A 17442-nucleotide genomic window follows, 5' to 3' on the forward strand; every position below is an offset into this window, starting at 1 on the left:
ACTGCTCACAGGATAGCTCTGTGGACGAGCTGTGTTCGTGTTTATTTTGCGAGCACACGGAACAAAGTTTAGAACATACATTTTCAAGCTTAAGCTAATCCTCGTTAAGAATACTCTGCTGCAAAGTAAAGTTCTAAAGAGGTATTCTGCTGAAGTTCATTTCAAACGGCTAAAAAAAAAAATTCTAAGCACAGTTTACTCTTCTAGCAAAGCATTACGTTGCAAGCAGTTCTTAACGTCTTCTAGTATCACAAAACAAACGGACAATCAGCCACTTTCGGCGGAAGCATTGATTACCCCATAAAGTAAAGCGGTGATTTCCCTGCATGGCCCTCTAGGGGGAGGGGGTCACACACTCTTATTTTTCGGAACGTATCCCTTTAATTCCTAACGTTTTTTTTTTGCACTTCTTTCTACTAAAAATTACTAACGTTCCTCCTCTATCCTCAATATGTTCTCTCCCAGTGGAGATTTAGACACCTCGCCCCCTAATTTCAAATCCAGAGGAAACTCCTGTTGTCAGCAATAAACGAGGTAGCGAAACAAAGCAAACACGGAAGAGGCGCTTCATTGTCGAGGTCCATGATAATGTCCGCAGTCCTGGGCCTTTAAACGTGCACTAACATCGCACAGCGCACGGATGTTTCTATTTGTGCTCTTTATAACGCATGCCTGCACCGAAATGCAGCAGCTGCGGCCGTGACCCCCAACCCGTAACCTCGTCCTCCCCAACTGCAGTCTATCCCCTACTAAGCCATAGCTGAGGATCGGCTGAAGGCGCGAGTGCGAGAGAGTGACTCGCATATTGGTCGTTAACTGACTCATATTTAGAACGACTGCATGCCAGGTCACTTACATCGCTGTAGTTAAGGGCTCGACCACTTGGCCTGGCGTCCTTGAGGATGCTGTTGATGATGGCGAACCCTGAGAAATGCGACAAACTCAGGAGTTCGCTAAAGTTTCCCTGCAGGGTATAGTGCAGGGCATCCCGCACTACGCTCGCATCCCAGAGCGTCGCTCTGGAAAAGAAAAATAAACAGTTAGTGCAGAGTCATGAAGGAATGGCACGGTAAGGTATGGTATGGTATGGTATGGTATGATAAGCTATGGTATTGTATGGAATGGTATGGTATGGTACGGTATGGTATGGTATCGTGCGGTGTGGTATGGTGTGGTACGGTACGGCACGGCAGGTATGGTATGGTATGGCATAGTACGGTACGGTACAATATGGTACGGTATGGTATGGTTGGCGCGATATGGTGTTGCGTATTACATTTACAGATATATGGCGTTTAGCGTACCGATGCATCATATGAGCTATGCGAGATGACTTAATGATGGGGTGTGGGTTAATTCCGACCATCAGAATTACTCAGCACTCCGTGCCACCGCATGCAAAACGGGTGTTTTAAGCCTGAACGCTTTTAGCTCCCCTTCTTACGCACTCAGGAAAACAGCAAGCAGAGCCGCGATCTAAATTTCCGAAACCTTTGGTAGGATTTGCATACAACATGAATCACGCTAACGCAGCCGACGCGCCACGACCATAAGCGCCCCGTGCGGTCACTGAAATTCTCTGCAATCACGGCGAGGATCGCACTCATCATCATCCTCATCATCATCAGCCTGACTACGCCCACTGCACAGCAAAGGCCTCTCCCATGTGTCTCCAATTAACCCTGGTGCAGGCAGGGGCTTATCATTTTTCATTGTTTTATGTCGCCCCAACCTAATGAATGTTCTTTGCCAGCTGCTCCTAACGTATGCCTACCTAAATTTCTGCCGCCCCCTGCTACGCTTGCCTTCTTTTGGAGTACACGCCGTTACTCTTAAGGACCAGCGGTTATCTTTCCTTAGGACTCAGGGAAGCAGCGAATAGTACTGTGTGTGCTAGAGATTTAATCTCTTCATCGCTCGCAAGCCGCAATGTGGTCTGGAGTGGACGTGATCCAAATGTCAAGCTTGCTTGAAGATGTAATCAAAACGGCCCGACGAACGAGGTCAAAAGTAGAACACACACGACAGGACAGCACCAGCGCCAATCGGACTTCAGTATTTTGCACACCCGCCTGACGTGTCCTTAAGATGGCTCCAAAACAGCGAAAATTTCCTGTACTTCCAATGGCACCAGTTTTCTTCTCAACCAATACGACACCACTCGAGAGTGGCGTGTTAAGACGACGATCAGGTTAACAAACAAAGTGGCGGGATTCGTTCAGAAGCTTCAAAGAAAGAAAGGGCCCAATGCAGAAGAAATGTGATCAAGTAAAACTATGTCTTCACCCTGTTGGTACATGCTTGAAGGTGTAATCAAAACGGCGCTGCGAGCGAGGGCATTAGATCTGCAAGCATGAACCACCTAGCTCAAGCAAGAGTTTTACTTAGTCAAACTTGAGTTTGTGTGCGCCCAAACTTCGGAATATGTAACGAGCAGACACGGGGCCTTTAAAACAGAAGGGTAAGGGCTGCAGAAATAATGGCCGCCCAGCGCGCACGGACTGGCAGCCGAGCGGCGCCAAGGATGTAACGGTTGTTTGCCAGATGCAAGACCTTGAAGAAAGGTTCAGTTTCATTCCATCAAGCTAGTTGATCTCAGGAATCAAAACAGTTCCTTGCAGGCCATGAAGACAGTCCACTGCTGCGGCGACAGTCCCAGGATCTTATCTTCTCTTAAAGGGTGGGGATCGAGGCGGCCTATGTCTCTATGTCTCTCGGTCGCCAAAGAAGGGCACTCACGCAGGAGATGCGCAATTATCTCCTCGCAGCCACATCTTTCCAAAGCAGCACTGTCGGCCATCCAAATCAGTAACATTCATTGCCTTGTAAATGCAATTCCAGCCATAGATTGCAAAGCAGTGTAGGTTCTCGACGCGATATATTACGGGGAAGACGAATGTGCAGATCAGGGTCCAGTGCCCCGCGGCGACGGTTCAAAAACTGGCCAGTGTTCTAAGCAGAAAGTGCGAGCTCCAGAGCCAACCTGCGCGGCTGATACGCTAAGTCAGACCTTTATATAGAAATACAGACTTTAACTCCATTACTGTGGGCAGATCAGACGACTTCGTCAGCGTGTTTTTCATCCGATACCGCAGTGTCCTGGCAGCCACTGAAAAATGGGATCATGACTTTTCAATATGGCGCAGCGACTGTGATTGTGCCCCTCACTCCTTCTTTCATTCTCTTCTCAATTCCTCAAATAAGTGCCGCTCAAGCCTCTAAGTGACGATGTGAATTTGTTGTTTTATCTTTAAAAGCGCTGCCGTCAGCTGCTCACTAATCTCTCTCAGATCGCGAGAGCGTCAACGGCCTTCCAGCGAGGCGAAGCAAAGAAGCGACGGCTGGGAGCTCTGCGGCTTTTTTCCTCTCTAGATTTTTGCTAACCATTGTAACTATCAGTGTGTTGCGTCTACTTGATGCACAGCCCTTATGAACCGGACGAAATGCAAACACGTAATGAACTTACACAACACCTCACTGTTGGAGAGGAGGGTTCGGACAGGTAAAAATGTTCTTAAAGTAATCTGAAGGCTCATAGACGCAAAGAGTCCTTTGTTTGAGCCCATGGAGGAAGGAAAGAACTCAGGAGAGGTGGTTACGTCATATTTTTTGAAGTCTGCTCCCCCCTACTGGGCCGCCATCTTAGCGCGCTTGCGCATGCCCAGCGCGCCAATGAAAGCAGACGACGCCACTGCTCCCGGCGTTAGTCTTGGCTGCGCCATCGGCCAAAGCTCCCAGTACCCATCGCGAAATCGCGTGACTTCAGGCGCGCTTTCTGGCGCGCAGCTCGGGCAGCGAGGGCCACTTCTGCGTTTTCCTTCCTTCATGTTTGTGCCACTTTTTTACGAACACTGTGACGAAATGAAAGCTGCTCTACCGAAACTCCTGCGCCCATTTCTGGAAACATCATGATGGCACCGCTCAGAATCACTACTGTAGTTGGAGAGAATGTTGTGCTACTCTCTATATGTTCTCTACCAATGCTGGCCCTGTATACTCACATGATGCGGATGTAGGTGGCGCCCCACATGCCCAGGTGCCAGCGGCTCTGGTTGAAGCGTGTGATGGCTCCCTTCACTCGCCCGTCCAGCAGCCTCCTGTTGTACATCCGCCATAGCGCCGGCGTGTTGTCGTAATAGATGTTGACGATGTTATTGACTGCAGCAGGCGCACGCGACAGACAGCAGGACTAGGTGTAGGCCACGTACATGTGGCCTCAGGACAGGTTCAAAACAAACTTGTGCAAAACAACTCGAAGCACTACGCAAAATCTCGTTGGAGACCACCAGTGCGATAGAGCTAAGCTCAATGATACGGACGGCTGGTTTTATGCTGACAAATAATAAAAATCGGGTTCTGATGTAGATGACAGCACAGCGTCAGTTCAAATAAACCATTAGTTCGAATTAACAAGGTGCGGAAACAGTTAATTCTTCAATCCCAAGCTGTAGCTTACGTTTCCCCGTTTACTTTTAGCAAAAAAGCATATAGGGAACCAGGGCGGTTGTCTCCCTGTAAGACACTAGTAGCGCCGCCTAGCAGCCACTCCGGCATTAACTGTGTAGGACAGCGCGGCTACAAGTGCGGATTGGCGAGCGAAGAAACGCCGAGAGGAAGGGGAAGGGACCGGTGTTACGTAGGCCTAAGTGACGCACAGGCGCGCTTCCTCATACTTCCGTGTAAGGCGCGCATCCTTCATAATATGAGCCCCTGAACAAAACAGGCGAGAGTAATAAAGGGAGAAAAGAAAGCAGCAGCTTTAAAAGAGGCACTCCACTCACAGTCAGGTGGACGAGGAGAAAACATTCATTGTTTCATTGTATTAAATTGGGATTGGGAGTTGGGGATGGCTGTTGCGCTGGGTGGCAGTCCCTTTAACGGGACGCCACTGGCCGCTGCTGCTGCCCGTGCTCTCTGCGCCAGGGCCCGCTGGGCCTCCAAATCCGATCCGGGCAGGGCCGCCTCCCAGCCCTCCCTATTTGGCTGCTGTGAGTGGCTCTTAGAAGATAACCCCGCAGTGTATTGCATTGATTCGCCGAAGAGGTTCCCGCGATTTATCAAAACCATTCTAAAGGTGTCGTCGACCACACATACGCCAGTGTGTCGTAAAATGTTTTCGCTTACAGAAGGTAGCGGGCGCTACGCTACACTAAGACTCAGTAGCTTCACTCACGCTTTTGCTGCTTGAAGACAAACTGAAGTGGTTGACTCTTGTCGGTTGAGTACATGAAGAACCGGATGTAGACGTAATCCGTGCAGACGTCATGCTTGCTCCACAGCGCCGTCGCGAGGTACTCGAACACGCATATCAGCCTCCACGGCACTGGCGAATCACAAAAAAGAGAAGAGCAACATGCATCCATGTCCCCATGGTTATAGGCTAGTCACATTCACTGCTGGACAAAGGCTTTAACCATTGATCTCCAATTAACCCCGTCCGGTACAACATGTATCCAACTTGTTCTAGCAATTATGTTCTTCGCATCTTTGTTTCGCCAACTTACTTTCTCCTCCATCCCTTTCCCTTCTGACAGTTGCAGCTTAGCTGCTTAAGACAGTTGATAGCTCTTTCCGCGGCCGGAACCGTATTTACCTTCCATTTCGTTTCATTCCATATGCAGCAAAAAAACACTACGCGAACCCATCTAACTTTTTAAGACTGGTGTTAGCGTTCCTTATTTCGGACCCGTCGATAAAGCCGCGTGCCGACACTTTGGACCCTAGGTAAACAAACATTACAAAGCTTCGTGCTATTTCCGCCCTGTTAAGGAAGTATAGGCGCGACGCTCGAAAAGAAACACACTCAAAATAAACCCAGCAAATGCTATCTCCGGTGTCTATATTAGAGCACGCATTATGATTTTAGGCACTCAGTCAACAGGTGCGATTTCACGGCCTGCGCGGGGCCTTTAGGCTTCTGTTGCTCCATCTTGAACGACTTCAATGTCCAGTTCACCAAGCTGACGGCCTCAAGTAGAGGCGCAAAATTTTTTATTCAGTACGTAGCGGCGAATGGGCATCAAGGTCCACACACGGTCACGTAACTTGTAGACCATGCGGCTCCACCAAATTGCAGCTTTGGGTGTCAGTGCGCTGGTGGTCTTAATGCGCAGCTGGGCAAGCCGACGGGCATCCGCGCGCTGCAGGCAGGCTGTGACGACGATGCTATGTTCGTGGCTGACATTCCCTTGCATGGCTTTGAGCACGGCCGCGGCTTCTTTTCCGTGGACGAGGCTACAGTTGGTCTCATCAGAGTCGTCTCCACGGATTGAAGGATGGAATCTCAGGCCTTGGGTTCGGCGTCGACATACAAAGCGACCATATCAGAGATAGATTTCTTCAAGAATTTGGTTAGCGCAATAGTTTGTGGATGATACGCAGATGTCATCGTTTGGCTCGCTTCGCTGTACAGCAGGGTTGATCAGATGTGTCCGCCAATAGATACACTTCCTCTCTGCGACGAGCATTCCGGAAGATCGTGACGAAGGAGGATATTGTCAGCGCAGAATTTTTTTCAAAATCTGTTCCTCTACCACGGAGCTGGGATTTCTCTTGGGCGTAGCTGGTCAAGCAGTCGGTTGCTGCTATAAATCAATTCTTACCGAATGTCGTCATGGGGAGGGGTTAAGTAGGTTCACGTCTATCTGCTGAAAAATTCTCGTAGGCGATTGAATTGGGTGCAGAAATCCGCCGTATTGTCTTGGTTGGTGACGTTTCGCGGTGTTGGCAGTTACGGCCACTCCTGACCCAGTGTGCCACGTCAGTGGAGAGACGGAGCCTGTAATATTAGTGTTGAACTCGGCGAAGGGCTCTAGTAATGCCGAGCTGGCCAGATTTTCGCTATATAATTTCCTAAAGATTGAAGGGAGTGTGAGAAATCATGCGGTCTTGTTATTGTTACTCCACCGATGTAATTCTGAATACAACAGGAGGCTAATCCCAGTTAGAACACTCCGGACGTTGAATAAAACACCTTCCGCGTCCTCCATGGGGTACTATAACTCAGGGTTTCAGGGTTGGAGTTGTGCGAAGTCACTGGTGCTTATTGGTTCCCACACGATGTCCTCATTGTCCTTATCCGGTGGCTTGCCGACACGGACTCGAGATGAGCAGTCCGCATCGCTGTTGTTTCGTTCGGACTTGTAGACGACGGTGGTGACGAACTCCTGGAGGCACAGACTATTCCAAGCGAGATGACTAGAGGGGCCCTTCAAATTAGCACCACCACAGTGCGTGGAGATCGCTTACATTGAATAGAGGTCTTTGCAGGTAGGGCCGGAATTTTAATGTAGCTGCGATTGAGGCTAGGCATACCTCTACGGTCGCCAAACAGTTTTTTTATAGCGTTGTTTATTGCCTCTGGGCATAAGGGGAGTTGGGAAGAAAAGAGAATGGAAAGAAAATTGTGGGTGGGTATTAAATAAAGCAGGAATTGTGGGCCGAATTAATGAAGGCGAGGAGGGAGTGGTGATGTGGCCCCTGCGTCCAATCAATATATGAGGACGGGTTGTCTGGGTGGAGACCCGCTGCTGCCAGGTGGCGAAATCTAGTTGGCTTCAGTGCCGGGCAAACCCAAAACAAGTGGTGAATGTCAGCCTCAGTGTCTTGCGAGTTGCAGACTGGACATCCTAGGCGGGGATATAAGTGGCGAAATGTAGGCCACGTCCGAGTTAGGGCAGGAGTGAGGGCGTCAAACTGTTAGTCTCGTCCTTCTACAGGGAAGAGCTTGCGTATAAGATTACTTTCATTAGACCCGAACAAGGACGGCACCAATATGCCCACGTTGCTTGCGTCGTTATGAATTCTAGACTCTAGTCTCAATCTATCATTTTTTTCGGAGGAATTTTTCGAGACATGAGCTGTAAGGTGCGCATGGAAGAACGGCTAAATATGAACCAATGTGTAATAATCTACAGTACATCAATACTGGGCATCTATCTCAATATTGCCTGAAGCCTAAACAATAGTGGCTAGTAGGTGGGGATTACATGCATCGTGCTCGCCGCCACAGACGGCAATCATGGTCAGACTGCCTGATGAGATTGAACTATTGACTCTGTGATTTGCGCGACTCATGCCAGCTTTACTGACGCGTACGCAGGACACCGAGAGACATTTTAGGTACTGTTTAACATGCTTGATTACAAATAAATGCTTGATGCAATACTGATATACTGGATAAAATACTTACGACGTGTCGTTGTTGTAGCTTGAAACAAGAAAGCGGAATAAAGCATCAGCACAAAGACAGCTAAGATGCACTGAAGCAAGCAAAAAGAAAACAGTACCGAGCGGCATCGACAGGATAGCCAACTGTTCTTGTGCAGAAAAGTCCATTCTGTGGACTTGTTGACTTCTGTGCACTGTTATGTACTGGACCATGAATATTTCACATCTCTGTAGGCGCGAATACTTTGTACCACGTTTCAAGGCACTTTCGGAGTAAAAATTCGTTTTTAGTTAACTTTTTGTCATGATATTGAGATAAAATTGCGCTGTATAATTATGATGGTGATGAATTCTTAAGCTGCCAAGGCATCTGCGGCTAAAGTGCGCTGTGGCGCAAGGTATTTTCGTTTACTCAAGGTGGGATCAAAGGCCCATTTCCCAAGCGTTTCTCCCTGAATAAGCCGAGCACCAAGCCAGGAGAAGCTTTTACCCACTGTATCACCGGCGCGTACCCGGCGGCACTGGTGATAAAACCCCGCCCTTCCCGCATGCGATGTGCCGCAAATTAATAAAGTAAGCATGTAGAAACAAAGGTCTGGCATTACAAGTTGTTGTGTGGGAGAAATACATCCTCATTACCTGTTTCTTAAGCAGTATGTTGAAGAACTCCTTGTGCCTTATGCAGAAAGATTTCTCGATAACATTCCTGCACACGTTTCGCGTGGTTTAAAAAATACATTGCCTTTGAAATGGCGCTGAGTACGCGTACAGTCTATTCTAGGGTGAACTTGGTTGTTCTTCACGAATGAACGACATCATAGTTGCAATCAGAAATCAGAAACGTGCTTTGAAAACTTTTGATTGCATGTGTTTCTACGGACGCTAAACGTTTCTTCGCCCCCCCCCCCCCTCCCCCCCAGCAGAGTCCGGTGGCTGCTAACGGCTCCTTTGTTCGTAAACACAGCGTTTGTCTATTGGAGCAGTAAAGTAGCATCCCTCTCACATCGTATATCGCGGGTTTTCTGTCAAGGTAGGTGAAAAAAAGATACCTAAATGGTATCTCGTCAAACCTTCCATTTGGCTGGCTTACAAAGCGATCTACAACTTGTGCACTGATACTTTATAGGTGATGTCAATATTTAAAGGTTTTTGTAATGAGTCTAAATATTTAGTTTCTGGAAACAAAAAAAGGGTTCTATACACCACACGAATCTCAACCGCTCCTAGCTTGCTTTACTGAGCTAGGACACTCCTCTTTTTTTTTAAACCTCGATTATTTTCTGTTGGGACGCCCTGTATATGCTTATGTCCTTAAAGACATGGATTTTCATTCTTATCCACGGGTGGCGTTCAAAAATAAAATGTGGTTTGCGAGCGCTATACTGTGCATTTTCTTATTAAAAGTCAGACGGACGACATACTCATGGACGATGTCGAGGAATTCAGCGTAGACATCGACGTCATCGAGTCCGACGTTACGCCTCCGCTATCCGACGTCGACGCTAGCGAGGATGACGTGGTTTGCTCCGTCGTTGTCTGGGGCCCCCCAGATTGCGATGACATCCCCGTGGAATCGGTAGATGACACGCTGCCAGTAGTGTCCGAACGGCTGGTGTTGCCGGCGCTTGTGGTGCCGCTACCGGAGGTGCCACTGCCAGCGGTAGTAGTGGTAGTACCTCCTGTGTCTGCGAACCAAGAATTGAGAATGAACCTCGTTAGGGCACATCTCTGTGACTCATGTCCATGGTCTCCGACGTAGACCAAAGTGATTGACTTTAGATAGAACGTGAACTCCCGTACACACTCTAACTTTAACCCGCCACTCAGAGATGGTTGTGCGGCATTGTCCCAGAGGTGAAAGCTAGGTAAAACTGTTAAGGCCACAGCATTAAGCTGCAGCGAAATGACTGTTCCTAGAATGCTCTGCGTAGCGGATCATTCAAAACACAAGTCAAGCAGGAAGCTTCTCTCCCGCAAGAATAAACGTTCTGCTAGCATTTGAAGGTAATTCAGTCTTTAATAGTCCTGTAAAGCCTCTGTTATGGGGCTGAAATGAAGATCCTTTGGTCTTAAGACATTTGACCGGGACTGTACATCTTTATCCGAAATGCATTTCAGACAATTGTTGGACCATAATTCATCAGTTGTCTTAAAAATCACCAAACCTTATCGTAACGCTAAGGAGTAGCTTCATACGTTGCTCGAGGCTACCCAGCTGTCGCGCCGCAGCCTGCTAAAGAAAACCGCCCGAGGTGCTTTTCGCCATAGCGATCAACAAGGAAGCCTCCCCACTGGAAATGCAGCACTGCAATTCGACGTTTGCTGTTGTTTTCTGCACTCAGGTAATGTAACTTGTTGGGAGCGTAGAACCAAACCAAGCCCTTTGTGACATGCCTGGATGCCGGTCCGGCTACGGACGCCCGACGATAAAACAATGGCTGAAATGGCGTCGTGAGTTGTAGGTTCTTGCAGACAGCCAAAAGATATTGCACGAATCGTGCGTGAGTACGTCTCCTGCTGCAACGGCAGGCTGGGGGAAGCATTGAACTCTATCCGAAAGCTTTTAGCTTTATGTTTGCCTACTTATTATGTCTGCAATTTGCTAGCTCCTTCTCGTGAGTTTGGAATGACTAGTTCTGAAGTTCTAAGCAACGCGTCTAATAATTTCGCTGCGGCGCAACTCACGACTGTCAGTGCACTGGAACGAACTTCGGGCTTTGCGTGCAAATGAATAAAGTCGCCTGCTGCGCCACACGTTAATCAATAAAGCGCCACCTTCCCGTCACAAAGCGTTAAATCCAGCAGCGCCGAACAAATCTTGCCAGCTAAGAAGTACAGGTGGACAGTCAAAAGGGGCTGCAGCAGACTGTTCAGAAACTCTCGAAATTCGAATTTCGCGACAGCTCATCCGTAAGCGTCATTCAGTGCACCTGGGATCGTAAATATAGCTTGAGGGTCTCGCCTTTGTATTTGTCGGCCTTAATTTAATGCAGCCGCTTGATCTCCCGGCCGCTTCATCCATTTTCTCTCAGCGAAAATCGGGTGTAGCTCATATGAGGCAGTTACCGCACATTTCTTTTCATCCCAATAGCCACAACTCTTTCCTCTCGAGTTGGACGCTCCGGAGAGCTCTGTGATTACTTACCAGATTTAACAGAGCTTAAATTCTGCCCAGCCTCTCCCGACTTGCAAAGTGCTGAGACTAATCTTAGTTGCTTCGGGTTTCTCGCGAATAGGGATAGAAGGAAGGAGGCTGAAACCGCATTGGGAAGCCAAGCCTCTCGAGAAGTACCGTACACTAAGTTGTGATTACTGCTCGATACTTCACTGATCGTAAAAACCACTTGCACGTAAAGCAGGTGTTCAAAACGGACCGTGGTTATGTTTCAGCTTGCAATTAGCGCAGACAATGATAGCAGCTACCTGGTGCAAGTTTTGCGGTATGAGAAAGTTGAGTGAAGGCGAGAGACAAGCAAACGGTCTTGGGGTTCGAATCGTTTTCTGCTTGAAATGCTTTATCCCGACCAATTGTTGCTCAGTGTGTCCTGTCAGTTTATGAATTTTATGCCCGGGAACTACGAGTTTTCGAATTTCGAAGGGAGTACAGTGGGTGTAATGTAAATAACGTGCTTCAGCGAAGTGTTCGTACTTTGATAGCGTTGCCCATTTCTCTTCAGTGATAGTTCGACGGAAGCCGCAGATTCCATTGGCAATTTATATGCTCGAAGCTAACCTAAACTACAAGCGCAGGAATTTTCGAACGTTTAGTTTCCAATACCCCCAGAAATATAACGGTGGCTTGGGAGTCCTTCGACGAATTCTTGTAATCTCGCAAACAGCGGCACCTCTAGCAGCTTCGGCGGCAGTTCTGTCCAGAAAAGAAGCATTGGAGGACTCTGGTGAGAATGCGACCGAAGCTTTTCGTCCCCTTTTACACTAGACTCCAGCAACTGAATCCAACTCCTCGGAGGCAGTCGTGTCATTCGTTTAACCGATGTGCAACAGATATACACTTCATCATTGCCTAAAGCATGCAATATACCGTAAGGACACCTGTTTCTCCACGCTCTCACAAAAGGGTAGCGTATATATAGCTCTCACTACCACACTGCTTTCTCCGCGTTACGATGTCTGCTACAAGGTTATAATCTTCAAAGTAAAGATCATCGCCAACGTGTGTCGCAATATAGCTAGTACTCCCACATTCACCTGTTGATCAGTGAGAATATCACTCAGGCAAGGGGAAGGGTCTAAGGCCATTTATGAGTTTGGGGGTACATCCTCTCATTCGCCCTAACGTGGAACTTTTTTTTTTTCTCCGACAGCAGTGAAGGGCGCGTTTCCTGGTTTTTCTGCGTTCGAGTGGGGGCTAGCGGCGTAGCAAAAAGAAACCAGGAGTAAATAAAATCGCAGCTGTGCAACGCACTACGTATTCCTGACGCGCTCAGTACGCAGCAGGTGAACTTGAGCTGCCAGCGTTCGCGCCTCTGAACAGACAGCGGCACTGTGTAGCGTGGTGGACGCCACCTTCGCCGCCGCACATATCTCGGTTAAGATAGAGACATTTAGAATAGGGCTACCCAGTCGGCTAGGGGCATAACGGAATAGCCGGGCGCCAGCGCGTGAACTCAGGACAATAATGAAGGGGAGTTACTGTCCTGCGTCTGCGCACTGGCACGCCGCTATTCCCCTATGCCCCTAACCGATAGGGTAACCCTATTCTAAAGGTCTCTACTGTCGCAGAATGCTGCGTTACAAAGTGTGGTAACCACCCTCGTGTTTTAATGCAATACCATTTAGGTGTTCCCTCTTTCAAAAACTACCGACTTTTTCCTTAAAGATGTTCCCTGATTGGTCGACAGCGTCGGGATGTCATCAGCACCATCAAATTTTAAAATCTGAGGACTAGGATATTCGAGTGCCGTCCATTGGATTATCATATGGAATTACACGAACCAGACCCACTATTTCACCTTAACCTACCAACTAATCCTCTCTAACTTACCTTATTTCACCTGCTGAATCCCACCAACCCACATTAATGCAACCAATAATTCACCTTATTTCCACCGACTAAACACCACTACTCTACTCAAATCCACTTTACAAGGTGAGCTTGTTTCGTAACTTGGGAGGTCGTTTATAAACTTTCGTGGTGTGGCAACTCGTTGTACTCACTCTTTCCGCCGCCATTGCCGCCGCCAGGGACGCCGGGCTTATACTTCGGGCTCTGGGTCTTGTCACCTAACGAAGGAAAATGAGCAGCTTTATTGCGTAGGTACATTCACAGTCGCCTTTCCTCATGTAAGTCATTATGTACTGTTGCCGCTCATTCCTCTCACGACTACGACTGCAGTCTTATCTGCATTCAAAAAAGAAACAAAGCCCTGCACCAATCCTAACCCTCTTCGTTTTATCGTGAGATTCTGGTCGCCTAAGGTTTTTGGTTTTCTCCTTTACTACTGCATAAGTTTCCGATGGTCTGGTTAATGCGTTAGACGACGTTTTCTTGTAACACGCGAAGAATGCCAATTAACAGGATACATTGGCAGAGCGCATATAATAAAGACCTAAAACGAACGTTACGTGTTTAGAAATAGAGATCATATCGTTTCAACAAAATTACAGCCGGTTGCCCTCACGATACGACGAGTCAGGATCGATAGCTGCTTCGCGAAATGGTGAACACTGTATTGCCTCTACGCGTGGCTATACCTCTGTCACTGAGCTGCCACTGAACAAGCACAGGTAGCCTCGGTAGCCTATAAAAGATCGTGTGGTTTCGTAGTCGAGAGGAAGGATACTCATCACAAGGGGCCGAGTTTAGGCCATGGGTTCAAATTCTGCCGCCCAAATTGAGTTTCGCTGGTGTAACTCATATAAAGTTTGTTAACAGTAAGCGCCAACGGCGGCTTCTTCTAAGTAGTATGTTTGGTTTATGTCCCGAAGCAACAGATAAGCTAAGTGGGCTGACGTAGTTAAGAGCTTTGCATTAAATTAGGCCGCGTGGATTTTATTAACGTGCGCTGACATCACGCAGCACATGATCATCTGCAGGTTTCGCCTACATCCAAATGTGGCCGTCATGACTGGGAATCGATCCCGCGACCTTCTGATCAGCACCCGAACGCCAGACACTTATACACTGCGGCAGGCTACGCTAGACTCTTCTTGCTCAAACTGGGGCAAAAACGCAATAAACGACAAGGTAAAGGAACACAGTGGATGTCCACTGTTCTGTACAGTGTGTCATAGCCTCCGCTGCTTTCCAAGTGGGCTCGCCATCTCCAAACGCTTAACATACTTCTGCGCTACATTTCTTGTTCACGTTAAGGAAGATAATCATGCCGACTTACTGTCTTCCATTTCCGTGCCTGTATGCAAAAAAAAAAATAGAAGGAAAAGCAAGAGAGCTGCTCAAATAACGTGCACTCTATAATCATATTGTCACTTATTGGCAGTAATCGTTCTCGCCTTGCCTCGAAATACGGCATGGAGGAAGGAAAGCTAAGGAGAGGCCCTCGCTATCCGAGCTGCACGCCAGAAAGTGTGCCGGAAGAGGTCACGCGCTTTCGCAAGGACTACTGGGAGACTTTGGCCGACGGCGCAGCCAATAGTAATGCTGGACGCGGCAGCGTCGTCTGCTACATTGTCTGCTGCGCATGCGCAAGCGCGCCGAGACAGTGGCCAAGTAGGGGTGGGGGGGAGCAGGGGCGAGCGGCCTCAAGAAATGTGGCGTAACCGCCTCTCCTGAGTTTTTTCCTTCCTCCGTGATATACGGCACGGCGTCAGTTGCAACAGAAGTGCGGTGGAACGTCTAACCACATGTGGGAGCAGTCGGAAATGCAAGATAAACACACCCGCTGCGGTGGCTCAGTGGTTAGGGCGCTCGACTACTGATTCGGAGTTCCCGGGTTCGAACCCGACCACGGCGGCTGCGTTTTTATGGAGGAAAAACGCTAAGGCACCCGTGTGCTGTGCGATGTCAGTGCACGTTAAAGATCCCCAGGTGGTCGAAATTATTCCGGAGCCCTCCACTACGGCACCTCTCTCTTCCTTTCTTCTTTCACTCCCTCCTTTATCCCTTCCCTTACGGCGCGGTTCAGGTGTCCAACGATATATGAGACAGATACTGCGCGATTTCCTTTCCCGCCCAAAAAAAAACAGTTAATATTATTCAACATAAACACATCAAGCGACAGTATCCAGCTGCTGGAACAATAAACCAACGAGCAATAATAAAAAAATGGTTTTTGGGGAAAGGAAATGGCGCAGTATGTGTCTCAAATATCGTTGGACACGTGGACCGCGCCGTAATGGAAGGGGTAAAGGAGGGAGTGAAAGAAGAAAGGAAGAAGAGGTGCCGTAGTGGGGGGCTCCGGAATAATTTCGACCACCTGGGGATCTTTAACGTGCACTGAGATCGCGCAGCACACGGGCGCCTTAGCGTTTTTCCTCCATAAAAACGCAGCCGCCGTGGTCACGAGGTTGGAATCGAAGGGACTTGAGCGGGTGTACTTGGCGAGTTTTTCGACGCTCCTGATGCAGAATTAGTTCGTTTTTCACGTGTAGGAAGTCTACAAAATATCCACAAATATGACTTTTTCTTACTCATTGTATCAAGAGCATGCGTCGGGTACACCCTTTGTCAAAAACATACAGCTTGCATGCGTTGCTTCCAAGACGCCCAGCGGTGCTCTTGAAGCACCCATTAAGCGTCTCCTGTCAGGAGGGATGAGCTCAAGGGTCTAGCTCACCGACAGGAGATTAGAATGTTGTCACTGCAAAACAAGCCACTCTGCATGACCCAGAGGCAAACCCATAGGGATGTAAGTTTTTGGCAATGTATTCAAAAGTGAGAACTTTTCGTACTGTGAGACGATCGGTTTCGCGTCAGCTATTCCTGGCAATTTAATCGAGCTGTGGTGATGTTGACGCATGATCGGCGCGTAAAAGATTCGGTTCTACCTCCGATAGGACTGGGACAGCATGGAAAAAATGGCTAGGCTTCAACGTGGCTTGAACACACTTATACGAGCATAACCTCTGTTAAGCACACTTTCCACTCTGCATCAGATAAAATGTCAAGGTCAAGGGTCAAGATCACGTACCCAACCGTCATAGTCTAATGATAACATGGTTGTACTACCATAGCTAGGGCCACACCACCACGCAGTTAAGTTTGGTTTGACCTTGTGAGACATTGAAGGCCACCGTCGATAAGGTCGCCCGCTGCCTCAAATCAAGGGTCAAGGGCAAATGGTAAGATCAGGAACCCAGTGATCATAGTCATATGATCACGTAGTCGTACTACCATAGCTTGGCCCATACCACCACGCACTTAAGTTCAGTTTGACCTTGTGAGGCGGTGAAGGTCATTGTCTCCTCACATGGAACTCGGAACTTGTACCCCGAGGACCAGAGCTCAAGCTTTAAAAAGACATTTCGCGCACTGCTTGTGAAATAATGTGCAGGCGTGAACAGGATTTTCGTGCTCTGACATCCTGTGCGTCCAGTTTGTTAGGGGAACAGGTTTACGCGCTTCCGTTTCGTTTATTTCTAGTTAAGTCCGCGACAGCTGGCTGATACTGCTGCAAAGAGGCATGTGCCTTTTCTCGCCTCTTAACCTCCTTCATCTTCTCCCTCAGGTGGCTGACACCTTCCACATGGACTGGGCATGCCAACAAAATCGTTCTCTTCCACCCATAACCCATTCCCCTACCCGAGAGGACTGGGAGGCGGCCTTGCTCCGCTACCTGGACCTGACGGCCGAACAAGCCCTGGCTCAGCGAGCTCGAGTGGCGGTCCAGACCAGTGGGGTCCCTGAACAAAGCAGTGCACCCAGTATTACAAGGGAAGAGGCCCACTAGAGGCCGCTTCCATGTCAACCTCTCTGTAAATATTATTAAATGCTTTTAACCACACCTCTCTCACTTTAAATCCCAATATTGAAGGACGCAGCACCACGAAGCTTGAGTGATTCATCATCGTCGGAATGCTAAGCTAGTGAATAAATTTGTTTTGTTGAAGAAAGAAAAGGCGCAGTAACAGTATGAATTCACAACCGCTCCATGAGAAAAGGGCCTATAGATGGATTTAAGAAGGCAGACAGAAAGGGGCCCCGTAATCAAGGCCTCCAGGATAATTTTCCTCAGCTGGGGATACTTACCATGCACTGACATAGCACAGCACGCGCTTGGTATTTGCATGTCGCCTCCACCGAAACGCAGGCTTTGATTATGCGTTCTCAGCCTCAGCAGCCGAGCAGACACT

General features: G+C 48.4%; 1 protein-coding gene across 2 annotated transcripts in view; it reads right to left on the reverse strand.

The window, feature by feature from the left end:
* Positions 1–17442, reverse strand: part of LOC144100246 (uncharacterized) — a 56213-nt gene that overhangs the window by 17554 nt on the left and 21217 nt on the right. Inside the window, exons 3-8 of one of the 2 annotated variants that reach the window (XM_077633255.1) lie at positions 13348–13413; positions 9591–9854; positions 8192–8209; positions 5174–5323; positions 4002–4158; positions 857–1019 (exon numbers count right to left, since the gene is read on the reverse strand). In XM_077633255.1, coding sequence (XP_077489381.1) covers positions 857–1019; positions 4002–4158; positions 5174–5323; positions 8192–8209; positions 9591–9854; positions 13348–13413 — 818 coding nt within the window. The remainder of the gene's footprint in view (positions 1–856; positions 1020–4001; positions 4159–5173; positions 5324–8191; positions 8210–9590; positions 9855–13347; positions 13414–17442) is intronic. The other variant, XM_077633256.1, reaches the window with a different exon arrangement.

The sequence above is a fragment of the Amblyomma americanum genome, chromosome 8 (assembly GCF_052857255.1).
Source record: "Amblyomma americanum isolate KBUSLIRL-KWMA chromosome 8, ASM5285725v1, whole genome shotgun sequence".
Lineage (NCBI taxonomy): Eukaryota > Metazoa > Arthropoda > Arachnida > Ixodida > Ixodidae > Amblyomma > Amblyomma americanum.